This window comes from Lissotriton vulgaris, chromosome 1_1 (genome assembly GCF_964263255.1).
Source record: "Lissotriton vulgaris chromosome 1_1, aLisVul1.2, whole genome shotgun sequence".
NCBI lineage: Eukaryota > Metazoa > Chordata > Amphibia > Caudata > Salamandridae > Lissotriton > Lissotriton vulgaris.
Genome location: NC_141685.1, coordinates 1,828,357,692 through 1,828,369,839, shown reverse-complemented (window position 1 = coordinate 1,828,369,839; position 12,148 = coordinate 1,828,357,692). Strand labels below are relative to the sequence as shown.

Sequence of the window (12,148 nt, the reverse complement as noted above, 5' to 3'; positions counted from 1 at the left end):
CGGTTATTTAATAATTCACTCCTTTTAAAAATAGATATCTAACCTTTAAAATAGCTTGTAGTTCTTTGACTTCTTGCTGCAACAGGAATGTTTCATCACTGCATATCGAGAAACAAAAATACAATGAACCAGAAGGCTTTTTTCAATCACTTAATAGTTTTACAGAAGTTCAGCCAATGACTTTTTAAGGATTATTTTAGATCAAACACTGTTTAATAAAACATCTAGGATCTCCCATTTGTGTAGAAACTGAATAGTATACAAGCAGAACCATAAATACAAATAGTCACATACCAACCACCCGTGTTGAGGGTCTGCAAGACACCCACGGGCAATCATGCCACTGTACAACCAAAAGTCACCCCTTTGTCGTCGAGTACTCCCTCTACTATAATAGCCAAATACATAAAATCATGTAGACCTGCATAGTATAGGATTCCAGGGTAGTCAGCTTCATGCTGTTTCTCACTGGCAAAAAAAGACACTTACATCTTGGGCCAGAGACACTTCAGGTCTGGCTTCAGCTTTCTGAAGTTGTCAGGGAGAACATGAAGGTCTGGTAGTAGTGAATGGGCAACTGTGGTAATAAAATATTGGTGCTTTTAAAACTGTTTTGTTATATAGTCTCACTTTTACTCTTCAGGGATACCAACGCTGCCTGTTTTCCAGCCTACAAAAGACGCAGATCTTGACAGGAAATAGAGAATTTAGGCATGCCTGCTTTGAAATGTTCCGGTCATTCTCAGATATATGGCTCTCCCTCAGACCTTTACAGTTTCAGATCCAGTGGAATCAGCAAATACCCATACCATGATGGGGTGTTTTAAGCTCTGCACAGCGAATGCAATGTAATGAAAAGATTGGACGTCATGGTGACTTAGGCACAAAGGGAGGTAGGGGGTCTGGCTGCAATACAAATGCAGTCTTTCCTTTCAGATGTGGCCTCCTTTAAGAGCCCTAAGCAGGCAGGCGAGTCCTGGCTCAGTCCGTACCATTCACAGTGCTTACAGATGGAGTGTGATTGGAAATGTCGTTAGAGATCGTGAAGATGGACGAAGAGAAACACGGAAACACTCAGACAATCAAGATGCACCAAATATGGGGAACCAAAAGTACGGTGACAGTACGAAAGTTGCTCAGACAATGGACATCCCGAAGTTCCAAATGCTTAGTCTAGGGGGAACCTATGGCTTGGTGGAAAACCAAAATAGACCACAACCGAAACAAGAAGCCGACTCAACCTTAAGGTGTACGGCATTGAAAGCAGAAACTACCTCGAGCGCAGGACTCCGGGTGGACGACCTTCTAGTCAATCAGTCTGCAATGAATCTCAAGACCCATCAGGTCAACATAAAAGTCGAAATCAAAGGTGACTTATAGCAAATTACACTTGGAAATAAGGAAGAACACCCAATGCCCCAGGCAGGCCATTGCAACGCACCAACAGAACGGCAATTATTGCTAATCCCAGAATAAGATTCAAAAGGGCCCCATGATATATTGAATAGAGGGAACATATTGCAGCTAACATCTAACATTCCGGCGTTAAAATACTTAACATCAGCGAATCTATTGGCAGTAGAATTCATAGGAATGGAACACCAAAAGAGTAAGGAGCAAACACTTACCACCTGGCTGACTGAAGAAGACGTGCAGCACATCCTGGATTCTAAGGTGCAATTTGAAGATTGGGGAATTAAAATGCTAAAACCAGCGACCCCCCGTTATCCTGGCCCCCTAAACAACATTTTCAACCGTAGTAAAGGAAAAGCTCAAAGGCGAAACGATAACACACCTAACATTCAAACATCATTCAAAGGGGCAATTGGCGGCAACCTTTCTACTACACAGAAAGAGGGGCCACAAAATGACCGGGTAAACAGAATGGACAGGACTAAGGACAACTGGGCATGGTTGCCAAGAGTACTAACTTCGAAAACAAACCTTTGACCAACGGAAAATAATCTATCAACACAAGACACAAGCAACATACAGGTGCTCTTGTGGAACATCGCGGGGGCACAAAAATGGCTGGAGAACGGTGAACTCCCCAAAAAATGGGAAAATTATGATATTATCGCTCTGCAGGAAACCTGGGCCCTAGAAGCTCTCCCATTGGCAAACTACATCCACTATACAGTTCCAGCAACCAAAACCAAAACCTTTGGTCGACCAAAAGGGGGCTTGGCAGTCTATATCTCTTCAGAGTTAAAGATTGAAAGTGAACAAATGGATTCAGAAGGACCAAATATATAATTGATCAAATTAACATTAGGGCCTGCTAATGGATCAAAAATCGTCCTCTTGATGAACACATACACACATCCTTCGGCGAGGAAAAAATCGGGCCATAACAAACAACTAATAGGAATCATCACCAACATCAGTTCCTTTCCCTTGTGGGACTTGACAATCACAGGGGACTTTAACTCAAACCTAATTTACACTCCGGACGAGGACGAATCTATATCAGCAAACAACATATATTGGTCCGTCCCACATCAATACCAGCCAATGAGGCCAAAAGTGGACAAGAGTTGGTTAATGCCTTAGAGTTTCTTGGGCTAAGAGTATTGAACGGTAGAACTCCAGACGATTTCCCGCCTAAGTTTACATTCCATGGGGGGAAGACAAGGTCAAGAGTAGACTACACAGCAATCTCAGTATCGCTGATACCATCCCTATTGCACTTTTCGATAGAGTTCACAACCAGGAGTGACCATTCATATCAGCTGATACATTTTAAGTCAAACATTACTAAACACCAGGTAAATACAACTATTGATGGCAACATACACACAGTGGACCTAAAACGTCTAAAATGGTCAAACTACACAATTGAAGCATTGCAGCTAAAAATAAAAAACGTATTTATTACTAGCAAAATTGGTGCCCAGGACAAAATACCTGCATGGGAAAGCTTTACAGCTGCGCTAACAACATTAATGCCGTCAGGACAAAAGCGGTCCAACTCCCGGGAAAAAACAACAACGTTAGGTCTGAGAACCCTGAAACGTAAACTCAAAAAATGTATAAGGATGCTAAAAAGAACAACTCCAGACACAGCAGCATGGGACAGTGTAAGACAGCTCAGGAAATGTTATAAAAAAGACCTCTGGGAAGAAAAAAGAAAGAGCAACGACAAATTCTGGGCCGAACTCCTCTGTAGCTCAAAGAAATCTAACTCAAAACAGTTTTGGATCATCATAAACAAACTGAACCGACTGGTTACAGTGCTATCCTCTAACATACAAGAATCTGAGTGGGTGGAAATTCTATCCAGGAGGTTTTGGGAAGCTCCCTTGCTAGAACCAAGCGTGGGAAACACCTATGATCGAGGGGCAGTTCATGTAAAGCCCACTGGGTTCTTAGAAAGTACCAGCCCAGAAGACGCCGCAACTTCTAAACAGAAGGAGCAATCGAATGTGGTCACAAACCCAATGGAGGATAATGTCTCCCAGATTCCGGCCATAAGTTACTCGACTGAAGATGTTAGACGTATAATCAATAAAGGCAGAAACGACGGTGCACCAGGCCCCAACGGAATCCCCCAAGCAATCTTCAAATATGATACTCCGTTTTGGGGCAAACACCTTTCCAACTTATATCAAGAAATAGAGAAATTAAACATCATACCAGTAAACTGTCAAGGTTCGATTCTGACACCTTTATTTAAAGGAGGAGACAGAGCAAACCCAGCGCACTACAGATTGATAGCCCTGCTGGACGTAGAGGCCAAATATTATGCCTCCCTGGTACTAGAAGAACTTAAGGCATGGTCTGACGACCTTAACCTAATTCCGGAAAACCAGACGGGCTTTAGACAAGGCCTTGGAACGACGACGAATATTTTAGGTCTTTCACTAATTACAAACAAGTGTAAGCGGAGGAAACTGCAACTTTACCTCTGCTTTATAGACCTAAAAGCAGCCTTCGACAGTGTTGATCGCCATCTTTTGTGGAAAAAGCTGCGAGCCTGGGGTATCCCTGAAAAGCTTTTAAAAGGCATCCTGTTATTCTATTCAAACACCTGGCTAAGGATTAAGATAGGTGATGGGTCCAGACTCTCTAGGAAACTGACAACCTCCAGAGGGTTAAAACAAGGGTGTGTTCTGGCCCCCCATCTTTTTAATTTGTTTTTATCTGACCTCTCTCAAAGGCTGGACTGTACCAATTCCCATCCACCAAAGCTTGGCGAACTGAGACTTTCGCATCTCTCATACGCGGATGACGTGGTACTAATGAGCCAAACAAAGATTGGTCTGCAAAGATGCCTGAATGAAATGTCAGTTTACATTTCAGAAAACAAACTTGAAATAAACACATCCAAAACAAAAACTATGGTGATTGGAAAAAAACAGTTAAAAAAACAGACAATCTGGCTCAATGGAATCCAACTCGAGGAGGTAAAAAAATACAAATATTTAGGCCTATATATTGACAACTCAAGAAATCTTACGGAGCATAAAAAATATATGTCTCAGAGATCAAGCGCACTAACATTTGCTTTCAGCCTATTAGCTAAAAAGCTGAAGGGCCCTTCCTATAAACCTTTGCTCGCCGTAATGAAGGCAAAAATCCTGCCAACTCTAACATATGCCAGCGCGGCCTTCCATGGCGAGGATGGAGTGCAACTAAACCAACTAATAGCCTCCATCTATAAAAAAGTATTCCAGATTCCAAGGTCAGCTTCCCCAGCCCAGGTTCGTCTGGAATTCGGCCTTACAAATGAAGAAGTTGGCAGAACGTACGCGACGGTGAAAACCTGGTATCGATTCAAGCTAAACGCTGCTACATCAAAAATCAACGAGGCCATCTGGTCTGAACTAAATCAAGACAAATCTAATCCTTTCAATAAATACCTTTGCAATTCCCTTTTGGCCACATGCACGACAGAAACATGGAACAAAAACTTACCGTACCAATCGTTTAAACAAGTTGTAAATAAAGCATCAAAAATCCATTCATTGCTAGTGGACAAAAACATCCTAAAATCAAGGTCGCATGCCTGGATGGTGATAAATCACTATAAGTCCCTTGCACCGGCAGCTTATTTATGCGAAACCTACTCAATTAACGTAAAAAAACAACTTATGGCACTGCGCTTTGGAACACTACCATCCCAGGCTGAGCAGCCAGCTTGGCTGCACACAGGCCCTAAATCATGCCGGCTGTGCGACCATCACAAAGAAGACTTTATCCATATCATTTGCACATGCAAAAAACTGCGGGCCGAACGTGTAATCTTTCTAAAGACAAGTTTCAACGAAAGAGGTATTAGATCCTGCAGAGCCGCAATAATGGCTTGCCTAAGCCCATCAGACCCCCGACTGCATGGCAGACGGATCAAATTTCTTAAAGCCTTTAAAAAGCTTTGTTAAAAGGGTCGGAAGCTGGGCAAACTAGGTCTAACCTTCTGCATTGAACTTTTAAAGAAACAAAATGTTTTTATACTTAAATTCCTGCTTTTAACTGCTTATCGTAAAATTGCGCTTTTGCTACTTGTTTTAAATTGTTATGGTTTTAACTAACTAAACAATAAACATTACTTTACTTTACCGTGAGTTGTTGCCTTTTTGTCCCAACAATTAAACAACAGGGGGTGGTGATGGACAGAGTTTCTGAATAAAGCAGAATACTCTCACCCAGTCAAGAGATCAGGGCTTAATCCAACACCGTTTTTTAGCTCACTGCACCATCCCAGCTCAGAACCTGGCTATATGCAAATTAGTCTGTCCCTGGCCCAGTGTATCATGGGAACAGGGCAAACCAAACTACAAAGCCAATTCTTTCACTGGGAAGGAAACAAGCTACCTTCCCAGTGAAAGAATTGGCTTGGTAGTTTGGTTTGCCCTGTTCCCATGATACACTGGGCCAGGGACAGACTAATTTGCATATAGCCAGGTTCTGAGCTGGGATGGTGCAGTGAGCTAAAAAACGGTGTTGGATTAAGCCCTGATCTCTTGACTGGGTGAGAGTATTCTGCTTAATTCAGAAACTCTGTCCATCACCACACCCTGTTGTTTAATTTTTTTGTCCCAACAGGCAGTGCTTCTGCCGTAGGTTTCAACTCGGCTGCGGGACCAATCCCGCTCCTCCGCGGCGGCATCGAGCCAGGCAGAACGCCGGCTGTCTAGACAATACCTCTCTGTTTTCTCTTCGCGAGGCACGCCCACCAGGCTCCCAGGTGTGTGCGGCTGCAAAGGGCGGCGATAGTAAGCTGCGCAGACCGCAACCACAGCCTCTGGAACTCCCACGCCCTCAGCATTCAATCTTTTTAAAAATAAGCCACCACATTGCTGGCCGTCCTCCTCCGTCCACTCCGTTAAGGTCTGGCAATTGTTTTTCCGTCCGCTGCTGCTACCCTTCTCCAGAGGCTCCCCCTTAGCTGCTCCACACCATCAGCACTCACTGGTAAGACAGGGAGTGGCGCTCACTCGACTCAAGCGGCCGCCATCTTGCCCCCTAAACAGGTAAATTTATGGCATGGCGATCCAGAATGTTTGAAAACAGTGAAAGAGCGGGACAGGTGTTAGCTGCAAGAATTCGAGAAAGATTCTGCCATCCGGATCAATGCTATACTGGATTCGGAGGCTGGCCTGGTGACAGAAGAGCGGGCCATCGCTCTAGCTTTTCAAAAATACTATCAAAAATTGTATTATGAGGATATTATCGATGATGAGATTTTGCAGTCAGAGATCCAGAAATATCTAAAAGAAGTGGAGGTTGAGGCTTTGTCCCCTGAGGAACTTGGAACTTTGGATGCTGAGATAATAATAGATGAGCTGTGGCAAGCGATAGACTCCTTGCCGTTGGGCAAAGCGGTAGGGCTGGATTTCATACTGGGCGAATTGTATAAAACATTTCGATCACAGCTTACTCCAGTCTTGCTAGAGCTATTTCGAGATGTTCAAAGGGGGGAGGTACCTCTGGAATCATGGCGAAGAGCCAGAATTGGTGCCTTTTTGAAGAAAGGCAAGAACCCAACCGATACAGGGTCATATCGACCTATAACACTTATAAACAGCGATATTAAAATTTATGCCAAGATTCTCGCTAATCGGCTCTCCGGGGTGATTAAGAAGCTAGTATCTCCACAACACGGTTTTGTGCCGGGCAGAGAAACTATTGACCACATACGTCGCACTATTGCTCTTTTTGATTTTACTAAGGTTTCAGGAGACCCTATGGCCGTAATTCTGTTGGATGCCGAGAAGGCTTTTGATAGGGTCTCCTGGCCTTTTTTATGGGCCGTATTGCGGCATTACGGTCTAGGTGATAGTTATATTTGTGCTATCCAGAGTATGTATCAACAGCCTACAGCTCAAATATTGGTTATGGGAAATCAGTCTGGCACAATTTCTATTTTAAGAGGTACTCGGCAGGGTTGTCCTTGTTCCCCCTTACTATTTGCCATTTATATTGATCCTTTAATTAAAAAAATGATTTCTAACATTTTGATTCAACCAGTCAGAGCCAAAGGAGGAGATACCAAAATCTTAGGGTATGCGGATGACCTTGCCATATTGACGGATTCCCCACAGATTGCTTTGCCAGAAATTCAGCGCTTGACGTCAAAATTTGGCAAGATCTCAGGATATCGTCTAAATGTTCCTAAAACGCAAATAATTTGCAATGAGAAAATCAATCTGATAGATCCACGTGTGATTGGCAAGGCTAAATATTTAGGGATTGAGTTAAGTTCCAAACCGGATGAGATTGTAGAGATTAATCTTTCCCCCTTATTAAGTAAAATCGATATTGAGGCGCATCGGATCAACAATTTACACTTAACTTTGATGGGGAGATGTAATGTGGTCAAAATGATTTTTTTGCCAAAGATTTTGTATGTGTTTAGAGCTATTCCTTTGTTAGTGGACTTGATTTGGTTTAAGAAGATAGAGCGAATTATCTCGTGGTTCGTTTGGGCCGGTAAAAAGCCCAGACGAGCTATGAAATATATGACGTTACCAAGGGAGAGGGGAGGATGGTCGCTACCGAACTTCCAATGTTATTATTGGGCAATTACGCTGTGGCATATAGGTTTATGATTGGAAGGGCAGGAACCTGTAGGTGCTGACATTTCTATTTATCGTTTAATTTTTGGGGAGGAAGCTAAGGGGCTCCTTTTTAGACATATTGATTTTGCTTATTTTAAAATGATAAGGTTTAAGACCCTGATGGCTGCTTTCAAGGTTTGGACACCCGTTAGAAAATTGTTCAAAATCGGGAGACTACATATATATACTCCTGTTACAGACAATACTCTCTTACCGGAAAACTTCAGCGATGGCTATTTCAGAGAATGGAATATGCATGGAGTTCTGGTAATAGGGGATATTGTTATGGAAACAGGGATTATGTCTTTTGAATGTATTAGACAGATACGAGATTTTTTGAGTCGGAAAAGGGTTAGCTGGGATCATATTTTGCTTGTAGAGACGATTCAGGATGGGCAATCAACTATTTCTACGATGTATAAACTAGTAAATGAAACCAGAAGCGATGACTTGGATAAACATTTTGGTCGTTGGCTGAATGATGTACAGGCAGGACAAGACGTATGTGAAGAGTCTTTAGCTCTTTCTAAATCGGCAACAATGTCAGCTAACTTGCAGGTTCAATGTTTTAAGACCTGGTTAAACAGACCCTCCAGGATTTCGCGATTTGCAAAAAAATCGCGAAATAGGCAGTTTTGTAAAAATGCCGCGATTTTTACAAAACTGCCCGTGAAATTTAGAAAATGCGCCCAAAACACTGAAGGCATGCATGTTTTACCCACAGTGGCAGGCTCCCCTCCCTGCCCCGGACTGTTTGTCAGCCCGGGCTGAGACAGCCCCGGGCTGGCGGTACTTAACAGGTCTGTAAAAGGCCATTCACTTGTTAACTAGGCTTTGTTCTGTTTTCACCCCTTCGAGCCCCCTGCCCCTCCACTCTGCCTATTGCTGTAGGAACTTGACACCCCCTCCCCCCCGTATGCAGCCCCCCCCTCCCGGCAGCTGCCTTAAGACAAGACGCCAGCCCGGGGCTGTCTCAGCCCGGGCTCACAAACACTCCGGGGGAGGGAGGGGGGCTGAAGCATATTTGTTTCTCTCGCACTTGGCCACTGCTTCAGGACAATATGCCACAGATGCAGAAGAATGGACTCAATGATGTGCTATAGTTTTAAGCATTCTTCTTTGCAATTCAGTGTGTGAATATACCTTGAAATAGAAGAAAACTGAAAACAACAATAGCTGAATGCACACAATATTCCTGTGTTTTCTATTTCCTTTTTGTTGCTTATACAAGAGGACACCAACACATTATAGTCACTCCCAGTCTTTCAAAGCAGAAGTGCAATGCTACAGGATTGAGATAATGAAGAATGCATAATACCGCAACGTGTACTATTTCCTAGAGGTAAAACAGAGCATTACTTCCCCGTGACGGATGAAAAGTGTAGATGGAAAAAGTCAAAAGGGACCTACATGCTCTGCTTTTTTAAAAGATATTGTCCAAGGACATAGAAAAAAAGGAAATGTGTACTTTAAGGTTTAAGGGCATGCAGCAACATGATTGGGCTTCTTTCCTACCTTCCACAGGTGCTACAGACCCAATCTGAGTCACAAGGGAAGAGTAGTCATGGGAGAAATGTTTTTGTTACTAAACCGTTATGTTGTCCCGATTGATTAATGGAATAACAATCACCATAACTTTTTTTTGTTTTTCTCTGAAGAATGCAATTGGCACTTGCAATATAAGGTGCAGAAATACGCTGACATCATGACATAAAATGGGCTAATATATGACCCCCTACCCTTTTTAATTCGGAGAGGGGAAGGTTCTGAATAAAGTGGATTTTACCCATCCTTACAGAACTTTAGCCAATAGGATTAATTGTTAGGTGAAGTTTGTGAAAGGAACTTGCTTACAAAATGTCACTATACTTTGTTCCTCTTTTTCTCCAGTATCTTGCTTATCACTGTTGCTGTTACTGACACACTGGCTTATCTCTTTTTGTCCTTGATGATCTGTAAAGCGCTTTGATACCCGCCTCGGTCATATCCGCGCTATATAAAACTTTATATAAATAAAAAAGTATGAGATGGCTAAGGTCAATACATTTTCTCACACAACAGCAAACCCATTGATGAGGCATGCCTCCTGATGTGGCTGAGGGTTTGTACGCCTTTTAAATACAACTTTGTTGCACCACAAAACCATCCATTATTGCCACCATATTTGAGGGACATCTAAGGGTAGGAAGAACTAAGCCCCAGATGCATCAAGCACCTATTTTGCTGTTCCTTATTAGCGAAAAATAAGGATTCGCTGATAAGGAATAGCAAAAGGCTATGCATGAAGAAATCACTAAAAAAAATTGCGATTTCTTAAAATTCCTTAATTGGGACTCACAAATAGCCTTGAAATCCAAAAATACTTATACATCACCTAGACGAATGGGCAGTACAACCTGAGAAGAAGGGGTTCATTTTGTGTAGTAAAATGAAGTCTTGTTGCATAAATGTGTTTGAAGTAGGCGTGGGCGGAAAATCCGTTCCGCTCGCGGATTTTGCGGATTTTCGGGAAATCCGCAATCCGCGAGATTTGCGAATTTCCCGCAAAATCCGCAAATCCGCGAGCAGCGGATTTTGCTCGCACTGCTCGCACTGTTCGCGTGAGTTCGCGCCCCGCGAATAAGTGCAAAATTGCAGAAATACGATCTTGGCAAAACTGAAAGTAACTACTTACCAGGTTCAAAAGTTCAGGCACATCATTAGTAGCCATTTCCTGTAGTGCTTCCTGAGGGGCCCCTCCAGAGTTCAGTTGTCAGTTGAAACTATTATGTGACCCTGCTCTGAACCTCAGAATAGTTACACATATGCCACAAAGGTCCTGAATTACAGCTAAGGGAGACAAGCAGGAGCCAGGCTGGAAGTTAAAATCCATTAATCAGCCCCTAATTCATTATTGTCAGTTGGGGCAGGGCAGGTGTTGTAACTAATTTTGCAACAATGAAAGCACTTAGCAAGTGCAAAAGATCACTAATCAGGGCGCACTAAGGAAGCAGGTGCCAGCTAAAAAAATATTCTGTGACACATTAATCAGCCCCAAATTAATTCAGGTCACTTGAGGCAGGGAAGGTGTGCTTTACTTTGCCGAAAATAATGTACACTGGACAACCAGAGGGTGTAGTGATGAAACAGAGGGTGGCATGGGTGGGCCAGAGGGTGGCATGAGTAGTCAGAGAGTGGCAGTGGTGACAGAGAGTGGCAGTGATGAAGAAGAGTGTCCCAAACAGGCTGGACACGTAGAAACAACAAGTTCGCAAAACTTGCGACCCGACAGGTAAGTTCGCAAATTGCGAAATTGTAAAAACCCTCGCGAACCGGCAGAAACACGGGCGAACACAAAAAAAAAAAATCAGCGGGAATTCGCGGATTTTGCGGATTGCGAATCCGCAAATCCGCAAAATTCGCGGATTGCCAATCCGCAAAATCCGCTCATGCTTAGTTTGAAGGCACTGCCAGCCTCCGGGGACAGGAGATGTACATGCATATGGTATGCACATCTCCTGTCCGTACGCGTGCACATCTCCTGTACGCTCGTGCCTTCTCTTGTCTCCCTTCGGGACAGAAAGCAGCAGCAATAGAGTCTCATAGCTTCATGTTTCTAAATAACTAAAAAACAAAGATATCTGTGTTTGTTGTAGGAAAAATGGCCAAAAAAAATGCCGCAAAATTGCCGCTAAATTTCCATATTTGTGCCGCTAAATTTCCTTTTTTGTGCCGCTAAATTTGCTAATCCATGCCGCTATATCCTGGGGGGTCTGGTTAAATATATATGTTACCCACATCGCATACAACAATGGGGTGGGGTGGATGGAGTTAATTGTCCTAGATGTGGTGAATTTGCGGTAGATAGCGTGCATATGTTTGCTTTATGCCCCAGTTTAATCCCATTGTTGGATGCAGTCGAGCAACGGTTGGAAAGGGTGTTTGGATATTTGCTTAAACTCTCACCGCAGGTTGTAATGTTGGGAGTTTGGGATACCTATATGAATGTTCCAGAAAGAAAGCTATTATTTATTGCGATGGCCACATTTAGACTGTGTGTAGCCACAGTCTGGCTGGATTCTGTCCCCCCGACCCCCCACGAATGGTTT

At 43.2% G+C, this 12,148-nt stretch overlaps 1 protein-coding gene across 1 annotated transcript in view; it reads right to left on the bottom strand.

The window, feature by feature from the left end:
- EEA1 (early endosome antigen 1) overlaps positions 1 to 12,148 on the bottom strand; it is a 641,400-nt gene that overhangs the window by 543,472 nt on the left and 85,780 nt on the right. The window contains exon 4 of the mRNA XM_086919279.1: positions 44 to 98. Coding sequence (XP_086775405.1) covers positions 44 to 98 — 55 coding nt within the window. The remainder of the gene's footprint in view (positions 1 to 43; positions 99 to 12,148) is intronic.